The sequence below is a fragment of the Narcine bancroftii genome, chromosome 2 (genome assembly GCF_036971445.1).
Source record: "Narcine bancroftii isolate sNarBan1 chromosome 2, sNarBan1.hap1, whole genome shotgun sequence".
NCBI classification, from domain to species: Eukaryota; Metazoa; Chordata; class Chondrichthyes; order Torpediniformes; family Narcinidae; genus Narcine; species Narcine bancroftii.
This window is the reverse complement of record NC_091470.1, coordinates 178123718-178147956: the sequence shown is the minus strand read 5'-3', so window position 1 is coordinate 178147956 and position 24239 is coordinate 178123718. Positions and strand designations below refer to the sequence as shown.

At 51.7% G+C, this 24239-nt stretch overlaps 1 protein-coding gene across 2 annotated transcripts; it reads right to left on the bottom strand.

The window, feature by feature from the left end:
* Positions 1 to 5041: 5041 nt before the first annotated feature.
* On the bottom strand, positions 5042 to 21684 carry LOC138754647 (zinc-binding protein A33-like). Of its 2 annotated transcripts, none has more exons than XM_069919220.1 (6): positions 21587 to 21684; positions 19855 to 19950; positions 10847 to 11077; positions 9854 to 9876; positions 7863 to 7978; positions 5042 to 5892 (listed from the first exon to the last, which is right to left on the bottom strand). In XM_069919220.1, the coding sequence occupies exons 2-6, from the start codon at positions 19909 to 19911 to the stop codon at positions 5348 to 5350; spliced, it is 972 nt and encodes a 323-aa protein (XP_069775321.1). In that variant the 5' UTR covers positions 19912 to 19950; positions 21587 to 21684; the 3' UTR covers positions 5042 to 5347. The 2 variants fall into 2 exon arrangements, with proteins under 2 accessions (XP_069775321.1, XP_069775320.1); XM_069919219.1 differs by lacking the exon at positions 21587 to 21684 and adding an exon at positions 20075 to 20386.
* Between the last annotated feature and the right edge of the window lie 2555 nt (positions 21685 to 24239).

Below are 24239 nucleotides of genomic sequence, written 5' to 3'. Positions count from 1 at the left end.
CTCCCCTCCACTCCACCACCTCTAGCCCTGGAATCAAACTCCCCTCCCCCATCACCTCTCCTTTCGCTCCTCCATGCACTGGAATGAAGGTCACGGGGGAGGGGGGGGGAGGGGAGGAGGTGTGATTATCTGAGCTGCGTTCACTTCAGTTCCTGAACTGCCATGATCGACCTTGTCAAGCTTGGGCAATAATTCCACCCCCACCCCCCCCTCCCCACCTTCCGAACCTTTCCGAACCTTCGCTCCATTCTCCTGCTGGGTCTTTTGCCAAGATGTGGCTCTTGGCTCTCTTAGAATGCACCCTGTATGACCATCCCACCTTCCTGTCTAACTAGGTCCAACACCCCAGGGATTCAAAGGTTCCCCCCACCCCTGTGCACCTTCCTAGCCCCGGGTTCAGTTGCTTTCAATAGCACATTACAGTGATATTGGTCAGATACTCCCACCTCAACACTGGGCAACAATTCTTTTGAAAGATTTGCTTCCCGAATAAAAATTGAGGATTCTGATAGACAGCGTCAAGCTGAACACAAAGATTATTTCAGATTTGCTGAAGTTGGGGAAACATTAAATTAATTTTTATTGAATTTAGCATGTTTAATCGCATGACGATGCTCTCAGGTTGACTGCATGTGTGAGGAGCCCAGGGGTTTGTCTTGGTCACTAATTTTACCACCGAAGAGAGCTTGTTGGCTTTCTTAGTGAGTGCAGTCAGGCTGCGTCCTCGAGCTTTAAGCGAACACTCCCCACAAATGTAACAGGATGTCTCGCAGCTGTTGGGCATTTTCGAGACTTTTCTACGGTACTGAATCTTCCCAAAGACCATAAATGCTTGTGTTAACTACACTCCCTGTCACATTGCCTGAAGAACATGAGCATCAACATGCATTCAATCTATAATCAATGTAATGCACAGCATCTGTACATGTGAGCTGCTTTTATAGCCCGTCTGCATCTATCCTGACTAAGCAGGTCCAGGCCTAAGACTACATTTGCATAACACCTGCACTGAGTGCATGTCCAGGCAGGCTTGGACAGACTGAAATGGCAATAGTAGCCTTAAAATACAAGATGAAATCACAAAAATAGGTTATATCTAAAAATGGTGTGTGATAGGAAATTTTTAAGGTGATTTTCGTGATCAGCAGCTCAAAATCCATAAAATACACCCAAAAATGTTCAGGAAGCAAAATCTTCATTGTCCAGTGTAATGTAAAACTGTCCACTACACTGTGTTGTTATTGAACAACCTCCTGTATGAGCTGACCTGATTGGACAGTGCATAAAATGAAGCTTTTTACTGTACCATATGATAATAAAACGTTTCAATTCCTTTGCGATCCTACGATTAGTAAATCTGCCCCATCCCTTCCTCAACCTATGGGTTTGGGGATCCAGCCTTCCCTCTACAGAATATTCTGCCACCCCTCAGTGATCTCCCTAGCCTTGGCATCAGGGGCTAGTGTACATTCCTGGTCAGGGTTGCAAGCCCAGACGCCACGTCCAAACAACTGAGGCCCCCTGTGAGCTGAGTCTCCCGATGTTATGGTTCATTTGCAGCCACGGAACCTTCCCTCCCCATCAGATATTTATAACATAGACTACAGATGGTACAGGCCCTTCGACCTGGGATGTTGTGCTGACCTACATATTCCTATGAAAGAAAATAAACCCTCCCCACTGTGTGACCCTCTACTTTTCTTCCATCCATGAGCCTGTCTATTGAACGTCCCTAATGTCCTATCCTCCACCTTAATCCCCGGAAAGGAATTCCAGGCACCCACAACTCTCTGTGTAAAAATCTATCCCTGACATTTCCCCTAAACTTCCCTCCCTTCACTTTGTACAGATGTCATCTGGTGTTTGCTGATCCTGCCCTGGGAAACAGGTGTTGGCCATCCACCTTACCCATGCCTCTCAGAATCTTGTAGATATCTATTAATTTTCCTTTCTCATCCTTCTTCGCTCCAGAGAGAAAAGTCCAGCTTTGCCAACCTAGCCTCGTAGGACACATTTTCAAATCCATGCAACGGCCTGGTGAATCTCCTCTGCCCCCTCTCCACAGCTGCCACATCCTTCCTGTAATGAGGTCAAGGCTGGCATTTATTGCCAATCCCTACTTGCCCTTGAGAAGATGGTGGTGATCTGGAAGCATTGAGGTCCATCCGATGAAGCTGTTGGTGAGGCACCTCCAGGATTTGGACCCAGGAATGATGTCAGACTGACAATAGATCTCCAAGATGGTGCATGACTTGCTGGGGAACTCGAGGAGGTGGTGGGGCCCGGGAGCAACTGGGTGGGAAAGTGCGACACATTTTGTCGGAGGGTCACACTGCAGTCAACATGCACCCGGTGGTGGCTGGGCTGAGAGATCAGGGCAGAGGCGGGGAATGCCAAGAAACAAGAGGCTGTTTAGCCCTGGATGGAGGAGGAGTTTGATGGACATGCACCCATCCAGACAGGAGGAGAGTGCCCAGTGGATGGTACATCAGGCCCTGGGACGTCTTCAGGGGAACCAGACACAGAGGTCTACAACACATAGAAATGCGGGAGGAACTCGGCCGGTCTCACACCATTCATGGGGGTAAAGATTTAGAACCGACGTTTCAGGCCTGAGATCTTCTGCAGTTCTGGTCTCCTTACTTGAGAAACTGTGGCTCACTTTTTTTTTAAAAAAGTAAAACATAGTAATAGGCCCTTCTGGCCAACGAGCCCATGCTGCCCAATTTACACCCAATTAACCTACATCCCCGGTACACGTTGAATGGTGGGAACAAACCAGACCCATCCCCTGGGGAAACCCCACGCAGAGATAGGGAGAATGTACAAACTCCTCATGGACAGCGTGGGATTTGAACCCCAGTTGGTGGCACTGTAGCAACGTTGCGCTAACCGTGACACCCTAAATGTACTGGCTTTGGAGGGGGTGCAGAGGAGAGTCACCAGGTTGATTCCAGAAATGAGGGCGTTGGCCTATGAGGAGAGATTGAGTCGTCTGGGACTGTTCTCGCTGGGATTTAAAAGAATGAGAGGGGAATCTTCTCGAAACGTATAAAATTATGAAGGGTATCGATAAAGGTAGATATGGATTCTTAATGTGGTTACTTAAGGTGTTATGTGAGTGGAAAGAGAAAGGGTGAGAACTACTGTTTGCTCACTGTGGAACATAGAACACTACAGCGCAGTTCAGGCTCTTCAGCCCACGACATTGTGCCGACCCATAGAACTTACCAAAAAAATACTAACCCCTCCCTACCCCATAACTCTCTATTTTCCTTCCCATCTGTATGACTGTCTAAGAGTTTCTTAAATGCCCCTAATGTTCCAGACTCCACCATCACTCCTGGAAAGGCATTCCAAGCCCCCACGACTCTCAGTATAAAAACCGTAACCCTGACGTCTCCCCTAAACTCCCTTCCCTTCATTATGTACAGTCATTCCTGCCCTGGGAAACAGGCGCTGGCCATCCACCAGAAAACCTCGATCCAAACTAAGCATCCGCCCACCCTGGCATCCCCGGCCCATGAGTGAAATGTCTGTGGGTCCCACGTGACCTCAACTTCCAGATAGTGTCTCTTGACCTGACACTTTCCCTGATGAAGACTGACAATAACAGCAACAATGACTGAAGAACAGCTCCGGCTGTAAACTGTTATGAGGTGAAACAACATCAGTGCTGACTGATGGCAGCCTGAAGTTTGGGGTGGGGTAAACGAAAATCTGGGGTTGGAAGGGCTGGGTTATAAGGCTGCAATCTTACCTGCCAGTGCATTCCAGCCCCTCCATCTGATTTCTAAATCTGGCTGACAGGGATCGGCACGTGAGATTTCAGATCTGCTTCCAAAGAAAAGGTCGTGGAAGACTTTGTAAATAAGGTTTACAAGACCGTGGATCTTGAGTTGAATGCATTGGAAGGGAAGGTGAGTACAAGTGGGGGCTTCCTGAGGGCATGTTGTGGGGGATGGAATATTATTGTTGGAACTTGAGAATTCCTCTGGACTTTCCTAAACATCATCGCAAACATAGTCTCCACGCTGCTTGAAGAAATGGTTCATTATAGGCCCAACCAGAAACTCTTCACATCATGGACATGAGGGCAAATGAGGTTTCTTGGCCAGGATGCAACATGGAAATAGGTGTTCATTATTGCTCCTGTTTCACTGGAGAAATCTCATGAAACGCCTCAATCTAGCACAGACTCGTAACGTCCACACACGTCCTAACCGTCTCACTAAACACCTGGTCCATTACTTCCCCCTCCCCCCCTCCACTGACTCTGCTGGCTAAAGGGAGCCCACTTCCCACCAGCGCGTTGTGAAATTCAATGGGTGCTAAGATTTTTCTCCGTAGCTGGGAAAGGGTCCACAACATTCAGGGGAGAGGGGAACCAATTTCATGTCCAAGGTCTGTCAGCTCACGAACCACTGGTCATGAGATGGAGGGGTCCCCCCTCTGTGGTTGGACCCCATTTCCCCCCCCCCATAGCTTGCAAGGAACCAAGAGGGAGGCCCCACAGAGCAGCACGTAACCTGTCTCCGCTCACACCAATACCTCCCCCATTGCCAGGAGCAGGTGGGGGAACATCTGGGTTGGGGGTTGAAGTGTACAAGGGGATGATGTGTGGGGACTGGAGTATGGGGTAAAGGTGGACGTATTGATGAGGTTGGGAAAGGTGTGGAGGTTACAGGTGGGAAATTGGCTGGAAATGGGGGGGGGGGGTGCCATGGGGTTTTAGGTGGAGAGTTAGAGGCTTGGGGGAGAGCTGATGCTGGGGTTGGGGCCAGGGGAGAAGCAGTGATGAGGCGGTGAGAGTAAGGGAAGGGGTTGGCAGTGGCGTTAGGGTTCGGGGAGAGGAAGCTGGTGCAGATGGATGGGAGAGGGGATCAGAGGAGGGAAGGTGGTCAATTGGGGTACAAGGCAGGGGGAGAAAGGATTGATGACACAGGGTATTTATGGAAGATGGGGGGGGGGTTGAGGGACTGAGTTGAATGGCAGGGAGTGGGTGGTGATGGGGCAGAGACCATGGAAGAAACAATGCGAATTACAAGCACAAAATGAACCATGATGGGAGAGCAGAGAGACGGGGAAATGGTCTATCATAGGTTGATGATCGTCAAGGGAGAGTGGGGTCACTTTCACATCTCCACCGAAGCAGTTGAACTGTACAGGGCTGCAGTTTCTTCAAGAGATTATTCGCCACACCCACGTCCACTGAAAGCCTGACACTGTTATCGAAACCACGCCTTTGTTGGGGGAGAGAGGAAGTTCTTTTGCACAATACTGTATCAAAATATCCACGCCAGGGGTATAATATCCGCTCTGAAAAATATAGAGGCTCCAGGGAAGTCTACAAGCGAAGGCCACAGAGTTTCAGGGGCTCCGTGTTCTTGCCGCCATCTCCCTCACCGGGACTGAAGTAGGGGAAGAGTCTCTCGCTGAAGCAGTCGGTGAAGGTGTAGATAACAGACATGTCGTCGGCATTGTAGAACGAGACCTGACCCTTCTCGTAGTCCAAGAAAACCCCTATGGTCTTGGGCTTGGTGCGGAGGGATAGGAAGGCCGATGGGGTGGACAGGGCCTCGTACTCATTGCCATTACGCAGCCATATGGTCCAGAAGCCATCCTCGGGCGACAGGATGATGTTACCCTTGCGGTTGACCGACTCCTTGGCTAGACCCACGTCCCACATGGTCTTGTTGCCCACCTCCACTTGCCAGTAGTGGCGGCCCGAGTCGAAGCCCTGGGCAGACAGCACGCTGACGCAGTCATCGAAGCGCTCGGGGTTGTCGGGCAGCTCCTGCCATGTGTCACTCAGCCGCACGCTCCGCAGGTCATCGGAGATGAGCAGCTCGGGGTGGGCCGTGCTGGGCTCCAGCGTCAGGACGGCAGGCACTGCCAGGGTGGGGGGGGGGGGAGCAAGACAACAACAAGTGAGGTAGCGACAGGCCGCCCAGCCCCTCAGCCCTCTTCTAGCCCTCAGGCCCACCTCCCCACATGCCCCTGACCTTTTTAACAGTCAACCATCTCCACCATTACATTATCTAATGATCCTCCCTCCCCAGTTCAGAAAGCATTGATTGAGCAGAACTTCACGTGGAGAACTGGATACAGTTTTGGGCACCGTATTTGAGAAAAGACAAGCTAGCGTTGGACAGGGATTTACTAGAATGATACCAGGAATGAAAGGGTTAGTGTATGAAGAATGATTATCAGCCCTTGGATTGTCTTGTTGAACAGAAGGATAAGGGGGAACCTCATAGAGATATTTAGAATGTTGAAAGGCCTGGACGGAGTAGATGTGGCCAGGATGTTTCCCACGGTTGGGGAGTCCAGGACAAGAAGGCACAACTTCAGGATAAAAGGGCATCAATTTAAAACAGGGACACGGAGAAATTTCTTTATCCAGGAGGTCGTGAGTCTATGGAATTTGTTGCCTTGGACGGTTGTGGAAGTGAGGTTTTTGGGTGTGTTTAAGGCAGAGATCGACAGGGATTTGATTAGTCAGGGCATCAAGGGTCACGGGGAGAAGGTCGGGGTGTGAGACTAAGTGGGAGGGTGGATCAGCTCATGGTAGAATGGCGGGGTGGACTCGATGGGCCTTCTCTGCCCTGATATCTTGTGACCTTGTGAGCTTTGGCAGGCTCGTACACTGGGCAACCTGCCAGTGCAGCAGGCAATTGGAATTTTACTTTTGAAATGTAGGCGTACAGCTCGGTAACAGGTCATTCCGGCCCACAAGACCGTGTCGCACAATTACAACCAATAACCTACAACCCCAGCATGTTTTGAACGGTGGGAGGAAATTGGAGCCCCCGGGGAAAACCCATGCAGACACGGGGAGAACGTGCAAACTCCTCTCTGACAGCACAGGATTCCAACCTGGGTCACTGGTGCTGGAACAGCACTGCTCTAACCGTGTTGTCTTTAGTACGGGGAGTATTTGAGCAGAGAGTAAACAGGTCTTCTTGCAATTGTACAGGGCCTCGATGAGACCATGCGTTACTCCACACATATTTCATCCTTCATTTAAAATGGGAGTTCTTGCCTTAGAGCAGAGGTTCTCAACCACCTTCTTTCCACTCACAAGGCACCTTAAGTACATCCCTTGCTCAGCACAGAGCACCAATGGCGTCGGATGTTCCAGGTGCTCTGTGGTGAGCAAGGGATGTACTTAAGGTGCTTTGTGAGTGGAAAAAACCATGGCCTCGGTGGGAGTGCGGCAGGGATTCACAAGACCAGTTCTAGGGTTGAGCCATTTAGAAAGTGCGGAGTAGACTGGAACTGCCCCTCTCCAGAGTTTAGAGAGGGGTCGGCGTTCAGAAGAATGAGAGGAGATCTCACTGAGACTCCCAGCGCAGTGGAGGGAAGGTTTGTAGAGTCCCAGAATAATGGTGGGGTTGGGAGGCAGGGTATTTAGTAGGGAGATGAGGAGAAATATCCTCTCTCTACACAGTTTCAGTGACTAAATCCATCCCAAACAGAGAGGATAAAGTTCTGGGAAATGGAGCCGAGTTGGAAGATCAAGCCATGATCCCAATATCAGAGAGTGGTCAAGGGGTGGAAAGGCCTTCTCTACAAAATGCAGACATACAGCTCGGTAACAGGCTCTTCTGGCCCTTGAGCCCGTGCTGCCCAATTGACCTACAAATCCCCAGTACATTTTGAATGGAGGGAGGTAACCAGAGCCCCCGGGGAAAACCCACGTGGACATGGGGAGAGTGTGCAAACTCCTTGCAGACCATGTGGGATTCGAAGCCCGGATTGTCAGCGCTGTCACAGAGAGGCGCTGACCATGCCACACAATTTAAAAACGTATATGTTGAGCTCGAGCCGCTGTTTTGCCACAAGCAGGACACACTCACCTGGACTGATCACGTTGAACATCCGTCTCCATATGATGAACTGCAACGGTCCGGCAAACTCGCCAAGCAGCAGATTTAGTGGAACCTCTGCCGGTTTCTTAAACTTCACGTAGGACCTGTTGCAAGAATACAAGGTTGGGACCATTGGCCCATCCACTCTCTTCTATCCCTTAGAGCAATCCCAGCAGTTCCATTCCTATTCCCCCTCATTTGCCCATCAACCCCCCACCACTTCCCTGACCTGAATCAGAATTTATCGTCATGAAATTCACTGTTTTGTGGCAGCGTCACAGAGGAAACATTCATATTATAACCATCTTACAACATTACTATAAAAATAACAATAACAGTGGATGAAAAGTGAGGCCGTGTCTTTGGTTCATTGATTATTCAGGAATCTGATGGCGGGGAGAAGAAGCCGTCCTTGTGCTGCTGGGTGCTCGACTTCAGGCTCCTAGTCCTTTTCCCTGATGGTAGCAGAGTGAAGAGGGTCTGGCCTGGGTGGTGGGGTCCTTGAGGATAGACTCTGCTTTCTTGAAACCCCGCTTCATGTAGACGTCCTCCATGGAGTGAAGTCTGATGCCCTGTGGTCACAGGTCGAGTTCACAACCCTCTGGAGTTCATTCTGGTCCTGAGAGTTGGTTCCTCTGTACCAAGCTGTGATGCAACCGGCCAGCGTGCACTCCATGGTCCACCTGGAGCGGTTTTTGGTGATGTACCGAATCTCGTCAGACACCTCACCAAGTACAGCTGTTGGCAAACTTCTTTGTGACTGCATTGTCACGGAGGATCTGGGACAGATCCTCGGAGATGTTGACACCCAGGAGGTGGGACCTGGTGACCTGCATGCTTTTGGGGTAGAGGAGGAGAGAGCGTGCAAACTCCACACAGGCAGCACTGGATTTCTGCATTGAGTTGGGGGGGTGGAGTGGTCTCTGGAGCAGTGGGAGAGTGCTCTACCAGTTGAGCTGTTCCTGTCAGAGGGGTCCCTGAACTCTAGGTGCGATGAGGAGCAGATCCCTGCCAACCACTAGGCCCATGGCGTTTCACCTCAGCATCGGGGTAACAGGAGGAAATATCCTGGCATCTGAGAACTTGGGATGGAATTTAGGAGCAGGGAGGTTCAGCTGCAACTGTACAAGGTCCCAGTGAGGCCACATCTGGAGAACTGTGTGTAGTTCTGGTCTCCGTACTCAAGGAAGCTCGGACTGGCTTTGGAGGGGGTGCAGAGGAGGTTGATTCCAGAGATGAGAGGGGTTGGCCTTTGGGGAGAGATTGAGTCATCTGGGACTGTTCTCGCTGGGATTTAGAAGAGTGAGGGGGATTTTATAGAAACGCAAAGACATTATGAGAGGCATAGATAAGATAGAGGTGGGCAAGTTGTTCCTTTTGGTGGGGGAGACCAGAACTAGGGGGCACAGCCTCAAGATCCAGGGATGAGGAGATGAGGAGGAACTGCTTTTCCCAGAGGGTGGGGAATCTGTGGAATTCGCTGCCCTTTGAAGCAGTGGAGGCGACCTCAGTAAATATATTTAAGACCATGTTGCATTGTCGGGGAATGAAGGGATGTGGGGAAAAGGCAGGTGGGTGGAGATCAGCCTATCATCAGATCAGCCATGATCTCATTGACTGGCGGAGCAGGGCTCGACAGGCCAGATGGCCAACTCCTGCTCCTAGTTCTGATGTCCCTTTGTAGACTCAGTTAGTACGCCCTCTACTCCACCCAATTCTGCTGGGTACATTCTTTTAATGAAGAACAGGGAGGCTAACGTTCACCATTATTCCAATGAGCAACAAGACAGAACGAAGAAGGTGGAGTTTTTCTCCAAGGGAAGAGAGGGAGGGCGGCTGTGATCAAACCTGCAGGCATTGTCTCCCACCACGAGCTACTCTAACTACATTTTTCAAATCCCCTCTCTTTTCCATTCCACATGACAACACAATTAGACATTATGACAACACAAACCAGGATTTTGGGGAAAAACACCTACCTCTCGATCAGGGACTTAACGTCCTGCAGGCATAAAGCATTAAAAAGAAAGAGAGAAAGTAATCATTTCACACACAATAATGACAGGCATCCCCGGACACATCCCTTATCCTGGATGAACCCCAGCATGTGCCCAGAGCTGGCTGACAGCCGAGAACGCCAGTTCAGTGAACTCGTGGGGAGGGAGCAAGAGGGAAAGTCAGGTTCAGATTCCTCCCAGAAAACATTGTCATGGCAGTTCTGCGGTTCCACGTGAGGGAGGGGCAGTGAAACCCTACTCCCCCAAGGGTTAGTAGGGCTGGATTTGTGGTGGTCAGGCATTCAGGTTTAGCTGTCCATCACTGGTTGATGTTGAGAATGTCCCTCTGTTCCCTCTGGCGGTAGATCCCCCCGGGAAGTCCATGATTGATCCTTCTTTTCCCTCTGAGAGTGATTCCAAAGTGCACTCAGGGATTGATCCCACACTTCCCTAGGGCATATTAATTTAATATTAATGCAGACGTACAGCACGGTAACTGGCCCTTTGGCCCACGAGCCCCTGCTGCCCAATTTCACCCAATTAACCTACACCCGTGGTACATTTTGAACAGAGGGTGTAAACCGGAGCCCCTGGGGACACGGGGAGACCGTACAAACTCCTTACAGACAGCGCAGGATTTGAACTCAAGGGTCAGTGCTGTAACAGTGTTGCACTGACTGAGATGTTAACCCTGTTGCCCCAAGAAACCCAGGACAGATCCCACTGTTCTCTCTGGGACCCCCGTCCTCTCTGGGACTCCACTACTCTCTCTTGGACCCTGTATTCTGTTAGGAACCAATGTTCTCTCAGGGACCCCCTGAAATGTCTGAGACGCACCCCATGCTGTTGGGACACACCCCATGCTGTTGGGATGGATCCCACTGACCCCTCTTGGACTCTAGACCCGGGGGCCGCCCATTCACCGGCCTGTGTGGTCGCTGTGGCGTGGTGGCAGTGCTGGTAGCGAGGACCTACCGCGAGGAAGGCCGTCTCCTGCACGTTCAGCCGCTCCTGGATCTCCACGATGGTGCACTCGATGGACGCCCGCTTCTCGGTGATCCTCTGCAGGTTTTCCCTCAGTTGATGTGAGATCTTCTCCACATCTTCCCTCAGCCTCCCCTTCATCTGCTGCTCCTCGTCGTTGAGGAACTGATGCAGGGAGGTGAACTCAGCAGCTATGTTGTGGCCCAAGCTCTCCGCCATTTTCTGTTCAAAGCAAAAGGTCCTGTTATTTCCGGGAAGAAGACTTGGCTGTTGGACTTTGGAGCAGGTTAACTCACAGAGGCATGAAGGATCCTTGTTTACAGGCCAGGAGAACTGCTCCGACTTCCCCACCAGCTCTCCCTGCCATCTCATTCCCAGTATAAGGGCCACCTCTTCACACCCTCTCTCAAGTCAGTTTATTCTCATCCAATTGTACAAGTACAACCCGACAAAATAGCGTTCTCTGGTCCTCAGTGCAAAACACACTACCAGATGTAACACACAGACGGACAAACAGTATAGATGTAGGACAAGTATTTCATCTATACAAATAACTGATCCTCCTATATCTCTTCCCCCACGGTTGCAGCCGTGTGTGGGCTGGAAGGGATCCTCAACGATTTTGTGCACCCTTATCAGACAATGATTCCAGTAAATCCTGTCCATTGGGGGGGGGGGGGTGACCCCAGTGATCCTCACTGCCACACTTATGGTCCTGGGGATTGGCCTCCGATCAATTTCTCTGCAGGGACCATCCCCGCACTGTGATGCAGCCGGACAGGATGCTCTCAATAGAAGGTTGGCGTAATGATGGCTGGTAACCTCGCCCACTTCAGTCTTCTCAGGAAGTGTAGTCGCTGTTGCACCTTCCTGACAAGGGAGGAGATGTTAAGTTGGTCACTGGTTAAGTGAACTCCAAGGAACTTGGTGTCTCCACTCTCTCCACTACAGAGTTGTTGACGTATAGTGGAGGGTGGTGGTTCCTGGTCCTCCTGAATCCACGATCATCTCCTTCATCTTGTTCACATTGAGATGCGGGTTGTTACCCTTGTGCCATCTCACGAGAGTTTCCACCTCTTCTCTGTAGTGCGACTCATCATTGTTGCTGACAAGGCCAACTACTGTCGTGTCATCTGTAAACCTGATGACAGTGTTGGAGCTGGATCTAGCAATGTCGTCGTGGGTCGGGGGGGTGAACAAGGGTGGGCTGAGAACTCAGCCCTGAGGTGCGCCAGTGGTCAGCAGAGCGCTCAACGCTCTGCCACCAGCCAGGCCACACTGTGGTCTTTCCATTAGGAAGTCCAGAATCTAGTTACAGAGAGGGCCGTTGAGTCCCAGTGTACGTAGTCTCTACCTTGACCTCTTAGACCATGTGTCCAAGTGAAGATTCCCCTGCTCCTGGGACTGTGGGGTGGGGGAAGATTGCAGCTCATCCAGGAAGCCCATCCAATCTTGATCTTGGGCCCAGAATGGGTGTGCCAAAATCTTCCCCGTTGAAAGCAAGAGGACCAAGGGTGGAAATGAAAAGGGGTGGGTTGGTCTCTGGTTCAATTACCACCGGAAACTGCATTTGAAGGGGAGCTAATTCTGTGCATGAGAGGGAAATAATAAGGATATGATACCTGGGACATTAAGTTTGTTCCTATCTCCACAGTGGCCTGCTTGACCTGCTGCGTATATTCATGTTCAACCTGAACCAGCTTCAACAGGTGGATGGTGGAGAGCATTCCGGCCAGTTGCATCGCTGTCTGAGTCAGAGGAGCCAACTCTCAGGACAGGAACGGACTCCAGAGGGTTGTTAACTAGGCCTGCGACATCCCGGGGACCAGGCTCCACACCATCGAGGACATCGACGTGAGGCGATGTCTTAAGAAAGCGGCCTCTATCCTCAAAGACCACCCAGGCCAGGCCTTTTTCACTCTGCCACCATCGGGAAGGAGGTTCAGAAGCCTGAAGACGAGCACCCAGCGGCACAAGGACGGCTTCTTCCCCTCTGCCATCAGATTCCTGAACAGACAACGAACCCCAGACACGGATTCACTCTCTCTCCTTTTTGCACTAATGAACTATAATTTATAGAATATTTGCCCCCGTGTTGCTGCCTCAGAACACGACAATAAATCCTAATTTTGGTGCTGTTCCTCTCTACAAAGAGACTTCCTGACCTCTCGAGTGTTTCCATCTTTGACCAGGACCCATGCTCCCAAAATTTCAGCACAGCACCACCCCATCCGGTTTAGAGGGGGGCGCTTCCTTGGTGAACTTGTTGGGGGGGGGTTGGGGGGAGCGAATCATGATCGTTCCTGTCCAATACCTCACCCCGTTGGCCCCAGAGTGACTGACAAGATGGGCTTCCTTGCACGGGACAGAACCTGGAGGGGAGCAAGATGGCTTTGCTGCAGAGAGCCAGTCACATTGGTGGGGGGGGAGGGCAGAATTTTTATCGAATCCTTCAGTGCCTCTGGCTTTAAGCTGTTCAGCTGTGCAGAGTGAGCGGTTTGGCAACAAGTGACTCAGTGTATTTGTGTGGCCAAACAGATCCAGGATCTGGGCTGTCGTCAGATGGAAAAGGATGCAACAGACATTAAATATCATCTTTACCTTTTGGCAGCGCCGCCCAATGGTGAGACAGTGTGGGCACCCCCTTCATTTCACCAGAGAAAAGCAGATGGAGGGGGTGAATGAAGGGAGAGAGAGGGGGGAAGTGGAAAGCTGAGATGGAGGGAGAGGGAGGAGGAGAGTCAAGGGACGGGGTGGGGGGGGGACAGGAACATTGTAAACAGCATGGATAACATGGCGGTTGGTGCGACACTGTTACAGGGGTTAAAATCCCGCCATGTCTGTAAGGAGTTTGTATGTATCTGCATGGGTTTCCTCCGCGGGGGGTGGGGGAGGGCTGCGGTTTCCTCCCACCCTTCAAAATGTACCGGGGTCGCAGGTTAATTGGGATATTTGGGCAGCACGGGCTCGTGAACCAGAAGGGCCTGTTACCGTCATATACATACATCTGTCTTAAGGTCTAATCAGTGGTTCTCAACCTTTTTCTTTCCATTCACATCCCACTTTAAGTAATCTTAAGGCCATCAGGGCTCTGTGATCAGTAAGGGGTTGCTTAAGGTGGGATGTGGGTGGGAAGGAAAGGTTGAGAATCACTGTTCTAAGCCCAATTGTTATTTTGCTTGAGAAAAATTGTCATTGGCCCATTTCCTTTGGAGTCCTGAAACCCTGCACATAACGAGTCCATGAGGGACAATTAAAACAGGGGGCTTCAAACTTTTTCTTCCCACCCACATCCCTCCTTAAGCAACCCCTTACTGATCACAGAGCCCCGATGGCCTAGGGATGACTTAAAGTGGGATGTGAGTGGAAAGAAAACGGTTGAGGACCCCTGTGGGAAAGGGATGGAGGTCAGGACATAGATTCGGGAGGGATGTAAATGGAGGGGAGGGAACAGTGGTTAGGGAGAAAGTGGACGAGGGAAGGGACAGGAAGGTGGAGAGAGTGAGTGGGAGTGAAGATGCAGAGCAGGGCTGAGAGGGAGAGGGAGGTGAGAGAGAGGTAAATTTGCTTGGGGTGAAATAGAAGGCGGGATTGCCCAGACGGTGTCGTCCTTGTCAGCTGCCCTCGAGTAGTGATATAGATGTTCAGTAGCTGTGAGTGGTCACCATATCAGTGCAAACTGTCCCAGAAAGCAGGCAAGCTTTCTAACCTGAACTCCACCACTTTACCGATAATGAAGCTCAAGTCTGAACGATGGGCTGAATGGAAAGTCTCCACATTTCTAATTCCTCTCTGCTTTGACTGAAACCAAGAGTGGTGTTGAGGGAAACACTCAATGTGGAATCGGGTTTACATTTGCAGTAAACGACACCAATCTAAGAACCCATGGGAACAGCCAATATTACCCAAATCAGCTCGAGCGAATCCAGTCCAAACGAGCACTCTTTGAGGTGCCTCTGGGTGAAAAAGATTCAGGGGGTCCAGCGATAACATGGGACAATGAAGATTCTGCTTCCTAAACACTTTTGGGTGTATTTTATGGATTTTGTACTTCTGATCACAAAAATCAGCTTAAACTTTCCCTGCCACATACTGTTTTTTTAAGATTATCACCTATTTTTGTGATTTCCTGTTATATTTTAAGTCCACTTCAAACACACTAAACTATGAAATGCAACGTCTTTGAAAATTAATTCTCTGCTTTCGCACTTGGACACCTTCCCCGCTGATCTTGGCGCTGACAGTGATGGACACGGTGAAAGGTTTCACCAGGACACTGAGACCCTGGGAAAGCGGGATCAGGGCAACTGGAATCCCTCAACGCTGGCCGACTATTGTCGGACACTGACATGAGAGGCATCAGATGCTGAGTACAAATGAAAATCAGCGGCAAAACATATTTAGGTGGGTTGAACTAATGCAATGTGTCAACATTGTTTTGTGATTAAACATGGTAAATCCAATAAAAGATAATTTAATGTTTCTCCAACTTCCTATGCGATTTAGCAAATCTGAAATTACCTTTGTGTTCAGCTGGAAGTTGTCTATTAAAAGCACCCAATTTTTTTCAGGAAGCGAACCTTTTGAAACTTTTGTTGTCCAGTGCGATTGGCTGGAACATTCTCCAGAGGACACAAAGCCACACAGCAAGTTAGCAGAGGCTAACAGACTTGCTCGACTATTTCAGGGACCAACCGTGGGTTGGGATTAGGAGATTGGTAAGGATGTTCAATTTCCTTCCTGGAATAATGATAATGGGCCCTGCTGATCAAGAGAATATCTTGGATCCCCAAACTGAGTGGTTAAATTCCAGATGGCTCAGTAAATTTGAAGTTTCCAGCTGCCATGGTGGGATTTGGATCCAGTCTCTGCACACGTCCAATAATCATCGTTCCCCCCCACCCCACTAAAGTACACGGTGAACCTATTAAATGAACCCGAGGAACCTGCTCCCAGATTAAATGCTGAGGGGGTTATGTTAGAAACGTCGCTCGTTCTCCTCCTTTAACCTGGACACAGTACAGTCCCTTCGACCTTCCATGTGATGCTCTCCTATACAAACCTACCAAGAAAACCTGAAACCCTCCCTAGCTCCGTCTTCCAACGTTCATGAACCCTCGCATGTCTACAGGAAACTCGGGAATTTTAAATTATTCGGTCACTTTGTCTGTTCAAACTTGGACCCCCCTTAAACACCCGCGGAACCTTCCCAACCAGCGCAGGAGACCAGTTCAGAGTCAGCCTCTACACTCACCCCCTCCCCTCCCTCATCACCTCTTCACTGCTCTGGTTGGAAACTTCAACACAATGTGAAAGGAGGCTGGGAAAACCTGCTGAATTCCCCTGGAGGCTAATTCCACGTTTCCCACATCGAGGGGAAAGCCAAAGACTTTGGTGTCAGGGAGAGAAACCTTGGGAACTAGGTCGAGCCCCACAAGTTTGCCTCTGATGTGTGCCTGGGGAAAGGCTCATGCAGGTGTGTAGGGGATGTGATGAAGCAGGAAACGTTGCAGAAAGTGTAGAGACCAACTCTACCCTCCACTTACACCGGCGATGTCCACACTGAAGGTGCAGGCTGCAAGGTCAAAGGTTCATGTGTTCAAGGTCAGTAACGCCACAGGCAGCACATTCCAGAGGAAAGTTTCACGCACACACACACACACATACACACACGTACACACACATACATACACACACATACACACACGTACACACACACTCACAAACACATACACATGTGTACATACACACACATATACACACACATACACACACGTACACACACACATACATACGCACACACACACGTACACACATATACACACATACACACACATGTACACACACATACACACACACACATAAACACAAGTACACACACATACACACGCGTACATACACACACGTATACACACACATATACACATGTACACACACATACATACACACGTACATACATGCACACACACATACACATGCATACACACACGTACACATACATACACACGTACATACACACATGTACGCACACACATACACACACATACACACAAGTACACACATGCACACACACATACACACACATGCACACACGCACATACATACACACACACATGCACACACGCACATACACACACACATATACACACACGTTCATACGCACACGCCCACACACTCTCTCACACACATATACACACACGTTCATACGCACACGCCCACACACTCTCTCACACACACACTTACACATTCTCACACACACACACATTCTCACACTCTCTTGCGCACACGCACACACTCACATACACTTACACACTCTCGCACACACACTCACTCACACACAAACACAATCCACAGGTGGCTGGCCCAAAACTTACTCCCCAAAACACTCTCTCTTCAGACTTAAGTGAGTTTCCCCTTCAGACTGTGTCAGGTTCAACTCTGAGAGCCAAAGATTCAAGTTCGTTGCAAATTCATTAGTAACTTGAAATCGGACACAACATCCGTTGAGATGGACACCCATTTACATCCAGGCAGAAAGGTTTGTGAAGGAGGTAGAGTGGGGAATGGAGAATGGGGTTGGGCGGGGGGGGATGGTTTCAGATTAGGAAGTGTGTTGGACATCTAGAGACATTCAAATTAATTATTTTGTTTTATTGAAATGAACCAAGAGGATGAGCTGAGAATAAATGGGGAGAGCATTGGCTGATTGGCAGGAAGCAGAGAGGAGGAATACAGGGGTCATGTTCTGGTTGGGCTGCCAGTCGCTCGTGGAGATCCACATGGGTCAGTGTTGGGGCTGCTCCCTTTCATGTTGCACATCAGTGATTTGGATCGTAGAATGAATGGCCTTGTGGCCGTTTGTGAGGGGAGGTGGAGAAGCAGGTTGTGTAAAGAAAACATGGAGGCTGTAGAAGGACTTAGATCAGGAGAACAGACAGAGAAGTGGGAAATGAAATATAATGTCAGAAAGTTGTACGGTCACGCACTTTGGTAGAAAAAAGTAAACGGGCGACTATTATTTAAATGTGGAGAAAATTGAAAATCCCCAGATGCAAATGGACCTGGGAGTCCTTGTGCGGTACGGTCTGAAGGTGAACATGCAGGTTGAGTTGGTGAATAAGAAGGCAAATGTAAAGCTGGCGTTCCTTTCAAGAGGAATAACATTTAAGAGCAAGGATGTGATGTTGAGGCTTTGTAAGGCCCTGGGGAGACCTCACTTGGAGAATTGGGAACAGTTTTGGGCTCCTCATTTAAGAAAGGATGTGCTGACATTGGGGAGGGTTCAGAGGAGGTTCACAAGGATGATTCCAAGAATGAAAGGGTTATCGTATGAGGAACGTTTGACAGTTGTTGGCCTGTGCTCGTTGGAATTTAGGAGAATGAGGGAGGGGAATCTCATTGAAACATTTTGAACGATAAAAGGCAGGGACAGAGTAGGTTGTTTCCCATGTTGGGAGAGTCTAGAACAAGAGGGCACAACTTCAGGATGGAAGGGCATCCACTTAGAACAGAGATGTGGAGGAATTTCTTCAGCCAGAGGGTGGTGAATCTGTGGGATTTGTTGCCACAGGCAGTTGTGGAGGCTGGGTCATTGGCAGAGATTGATGGGTTCTTGATTAGCCAGGGCATCAAAGGTGATTGGGGAGAAGGCCGGGCAGTGGGGCTGAGTGGGGAATGGATCAGCTCAGGATTAAATGGTGGGGCAGTCTCGATGGGCTGAATAGCCTATTTCTGCTCCCATGCCTTATGATGTACAATGAAAGAATTTGGGATGAGCGTTGGGTGTGAAAGCCCCATTGGGACATCAATACCCAAAACATCAGTTGGAGAACCTGGGAGCAGCATTGGAAGTCTTGAAGATCGAGAAGGCACATAATGGCATTGATGTAATTCCCATGCACAGGATTCCAAAACTTGAACCCATGGAAATAAAGCCATCGCTTAGAAACCTGACTGGAAGAGTGGAGACAGTTTGAAGCCCAGGGAAAGAGGAAGATGTGTGACTAGTCACAACATGGTGGCTTGAAACAGTTAGCCTCAAATAAAGGGCAAAACCAAGGAGATAATGAGGGGAAAACTAATTGGAGGCATTGTGAACAGTAAGGAAGGTTTTTAAAACTTGCAGAGGGATCAGGACCAGCTATAGAAATGGGCTGAAAAATGGCCGTTGGAATTTAATGCAGACAAGGGTGAGGGGTTGCACTTTGGAAGGACGAACCAAGTAAGGACGTACACAGTAAATGGTCGGGCACTGAGGAGTGTGGTAGAACCGAAGGATCTGGGAATACAGATACATCATTCCCTGAAAGTGGCATCACAGGGTTGTACAGAGAGCTTTTGGCATCTTGGCCTTCATAAATTAAAGTGTCGAGTACAGGAGCTGGGATATTATGGTAAAGTTTTATAAGGTATTTGGAGTATTGTGTGTAGTTCTGGTCACCGAACTACAGGAAAGATATCACTAAGATAGAAAGAGGGCAGAGAAGATGTTGCCCAGATTTCAGGGACTGAGTTAAAGGGAAAGGTTAAACAGGTTAGAACTTTATTCCATGAAGCGTAGAATGAGGTGAGATTGACTGGAGGTATTTAAAATTATGAGAGGGTAAATGTAGGTTGGCTCTTTCCACTGAGGGTGGGTGAGATACAGAGGACATGGATTAAGGGTGAAAGGGGAAAGGTTTAGGGGAACATCTTCACACAGTGGGGGTGTGGAACGAGCTGCCAGCTGAGGTGGTGAATGTGGGCTCAATTTGAATTTGGACCGGGACGTGGAAGGGAGGCGTGTGGACTGGGTGCAGGTCAGTGGGTCAGGGCAGAAAAATCGATCGGCTGAAAATCATTACAGCATAGAAAACAGGACTTTTGGCCCCTCTAGAGCCAGAATGGGGCGGCTCATACCGTCAGCCACACTGTCCCGTGTATCCGCACGCCTTGTCCGTGACTCATGAATTAGACGCGGTGAAACCCCTTCCCACAGACCAGGCTTTGCAGGAACTTGCCTTGAGCTTCAGCATGTTGGCCTCCTCTGCGTTCTGGCTCCTGAACACCTCTTCCATTTGTTGCTGTAAGAAGCTGAGAGACTTCTCAAGCTTATCCTGGAAAGGAATGAATGGCCAATTGAAATGCACGTCACAAATAAGCTCAGGGCTTATGCATGGATGTGTAGGACAGACCGAAACATGACGGGCTGTTGAAAATTAAGAATACAATCTCACGTACACAATCTAAACGTATCTGTGCATGCAGACAACTTAATTCATCTGGTGGAGACATCTGGGGGCAGCCCGGTTGGTCCATCACTGTTACAGCACCAGTGATCGGGACCGGGGGTTCTAACCCTCTGCTGTCTGTGAGGAGTTTGTACGTTCTCCCTGTGTCTGCATGGGTTTTCCCCAGGGGGGCTCCAATTTCCTCCCACCCTTCAAAAAGCACCGGGGGTTGTAGGTTAATTGGGTGGAATTGGTCAGCATGGGCTCGTGAGCCAGAAGGGTCTATTAGCGCGTTGGATGAATACATAAAAATTTTTAAATTTGATGACCTTCAGCTCAATGCTGACCTTTCTCATACAGTAAAACTCCAATAACACCATCATACACAGGAGCAGACCATCAACCATTCAGCCCATCCAATCTGCCCTGCTGTTCAATCCTGAGCTGATCCATTTCCCCACTCAGCCCCACTGCCCGGCCTGATGCCCTGGCTAATCAAGAACCCATCAATCTCTGCCAATGACTCGGCCTCCACAACAGATTCACCGCCCTCTGGCTGAAGAAATTCCTCCATGTCTCTGTTCTAAGTGGATGCCCTTCAATTCTGAAGTTGTGTCCTCTTGTCCTGGACTCTCCCACTGTGGGGAACAACCTTTCTACATCTACTCTGTCCCCACCTTTCAACGTTCGAAATGTTTCAATGAGATTCTCCTATATTCCATCGAGTCCAGGCCAAGAGCTGTCAAATGCTCCTTGTACGATAACCCTTTCATTCCTGGAAAGTGCTGAAGTATTTTGAAAGGATGGTGATGATTCACATCAACACCCGTCTGAGTAGTGACAGTTTTCCTATCATAGTAACAGGTCTACGGCGGATGCCATCTCACTGGTTCTATATGAAGCCCTGGAACATCTGGGCAGCAAAGATACATACATCAGGATGCTCTTTATCGACTACAGTTTGGCATTTAACACCATCAACCCCTCAAAACTGATCAGCAAACTCCAAGACCTGGGCGTTAACACCCCGAGTAATTGGATCCTGGATTTCCTCGCCTCCAGACCACGATCAGTGAGAAACTTCCCCTCCACAATCTCCATCAGTACCGGAGCCCCACAGGGCTGTGATCATAGCCCCCTGTTCGAGTCACTTTACCGCTATCTGCCCACGACTCCTGGTCCTTGATCCCGGTCTCCCCGTGCCCACAACTCCTGGTCCCCGATCCCGGTCTCCCTGTCCCCACAACTCCTGGTCCCCGATCCCTGTCTTCCCGTGCCCACGACTCCTGGTCCTTGATCCCGGTCTCCCCGTGCCCACGACTCCTGGTCCTTGATCCCGGTCTCCCCATACCCACGACTCCTGGTCCCCGATCCCTGTCTTCCCGTGCCCACGACTCCTGGTCCTTGATACCTGTCTTCCCGTGCCCACGACTCCTGCTCCTTGATCCCGGACTCCCTGCCCGCACAACCACACCTCCTCCCCCCCACACCACACGGTGCCGGTCAAGGTCCCCGCAGTTACCGCTGGCTGCCGGCTGGGGACGCTGCCCCGGTCCCCGCAGTTACTACTGGCTGCCGGCTGGGGGCGCAGCCCCGGTCCCCGCAGCTACCGCTGGCCGCCGGCTGGGGGCGCTGCCCCGGTCCCCGCAGTTACTACTGGCTGCCGGCTGGGGGCGCAGCCCCGGTCCCCGCAGCTACCGCTGGCCGCCGGCTGGGGGCGCTGCCCCGGTCCCCGCAGTTACTACTGGCTGCCGGCTGGGGGCGCAGCCCCGGTCCCCGCAGCTACCGCTGGCCGCCGGCTGGGGGCGCTGCCCCGGTTCCCCCTCCGTCCCCGCAGTCGGACCGGGAGCCGCGGCCGCCGCCGGGGTGGGTACGGGCCGGGCCTAGGTCTGGGTCTGGGACCGGGGGGAGGTCCGGGCCCGGGGGGATCAGGGACCGGCGGGGAGGGAACCGGACTGGCTGGTGAGGGTTGGGGCCGCGGTGCCTCCGCCACCCAGAGACCTTCGGAGGCCGAGGATGAGCCCGGTCCCTCCGACACCCCCACCCGGTCCCTCCCTCCGACACTCCCCCCCCGGTTCTTCCCTCCCCACCCCCCGGTCCACCAACACCCCCACTCGGTCCCTCCCTCCGACACTCCCCCCCCGGTCCTTCCCCCCGCCCCCCGGTCCTTTCCCCCCCCCCCCCGGTCCCTCCCCCCAGTCCCCCCCCCTCCCGGTCCCTCCCCCCAGTCCCCCCCCCTCCCGGTCCCTCCCCCCAGTCCTCCCCCCTCCCGGTCCTTCCCCCCAGTCCCCCCCCTCCCGGTCCCTCCCCCCAGTCCCCCCCCCCTCCCGGTCCCTCCCCCCCAGTCCCCCCCCCCTCCCGGTCCCTCCCCCCCAGTCCCCCCCCCCTCCCGGTCCCTCCCCCCCAGTCCCCCCCCCCCTCCCGGTCCCTCCCCCCCAGTCCCCCCCCCCCTCCCGGTCCCTCCCCCCCAGTCCCCCCCCCCTCCCGGTCCCTCCCCCCCAGTCCCCCCCCCCTCCCGGTCCCTCCCCCCCAGTCCCCTCCCCCTCCCGGTCCCTCCCCCCCAGTCCCCCCCCCTTCCCGGTCCCTCCCCCCCAGTCCCCCCCCCTCCCGGTCCCTCCCCCCCAGTCCCCCCCCCCTCCCGGTCCCTCCCCCCAGTTCCCTCCCTCCCGGTCCCTCCCCCCAGTCCCCCCCCCTCCTGGTCCCTCCCCCCAGTCCCCCCTCCCGGTCCCTCCTCCCAGTCCCCCCCTCCCAACACCTCCCCCCGGTCCCTCCCCCCGGTCCAGTCCCCCCACCCCGACACCTCCACCCGGTCTCACCCCCAGTCCACCCGTCCCCTCCCCTACCCGTCCCCTCCCCTACCCGTCCCCTCCCCTACCCGTCCCCTCCCCTACCCGTCCCCTCCCCTACCCGTCCCCTCCCCTACCCGTCCCCTCCCCTACCCGTCCCCTCCCCTACCCGTCCCCTCCCCTACCCGTCCCCTCCCCTACCCGTCCCCTCCCCTACCCGGTCCCTCCTCTACCCGGTCCCTCCCCTACCCCTGTCACCTTCAGTCCTGCCCCCCTCAGTCTCCCCCTCAATTACCTCCCTCCTTAGTTATCTCTCCCTTCAGTTACCCCTCCAGTCACCCCCCCATCAGTCACCCCCACATCACCCACCCGTAGCCCACTCCTTGGTCACCCCTGACCCACCCCCCCATCCTCCGGTCACCTTTGGCCTTCCCCATTACACCCTGTCAACCTCGGACCATTTCTCTCAATCTATCCCCTGGCAACTTGAAGAGGGGAGGAAGGGGTTGTGGGGTCTTGCAGGGGTCAGGTGGGCAGTGTGGTGGGTGGAGTGGAGTCGTATGGGGGGGTCAGGTGGGCAATGTGGGATCGTGCGGGCGGGCGGTGTCCCACCCCTGGCTGTGAGGTGATGCCTGTGTCCTGTTGTCGTGCGGTGCAGGGATGTTTCCACGTCCTGCCTCGTGGGGGCATGTATCCACGTGTTTTTCTGGTTAACTTGCCTCGGTGTATATGTATGAGCTGATGTGTGTATAGAGGATTCTCCACTAGTGCATGCTTGCTTCGTTGTGTTTAACTGTATATACAAGCATGTTAACGTGAATACTTTGGATAGGTATGTGTCTGTGTAAAGGAGTGTTAATGCATATACAATGATGTAAAAGGGGGTGTCTGCAGTTGTATATTCAGATATAGATGTAGAAAGGTTTCCCACGATAGGAGAGCCTAGGACAAGAGCGCACAACTTCAGGATTGAAGGGTGTCCACTTAGAACAGAGATGCGGAGGAATTTCTTCGGCCTGAGGGTGGTGAATCTGTGGAATTTGTTGCCACAGGCAGTTGTAGAGGCCAGGTCATTGGGTGTATTTAAGGCAGAGATTGATGGGTTCTTGATTAGCCAGGGCATGAAAGGTTATGGGGAGAAGGCTGGGCAGGGGGCTGAGTGGGAGAATGGATCAGCTCATGATGGACTGGCGGAGCACACTCGATGGACTGAGTGGACTCTTTCTGCTCCAATGTCTGATGGACCTATGGGAGGGTATCATAATGTGTTTTTGTGTGTGTGAGTGGGTGCAAGTGTATGTTTATGTGTTGGTGTACACCTGTTTGTGGGGTTGTATGTTTGCATGTGTGGGGAGGTACATGTTTGAAGTCAGAGTTCAGGTGTCAGAG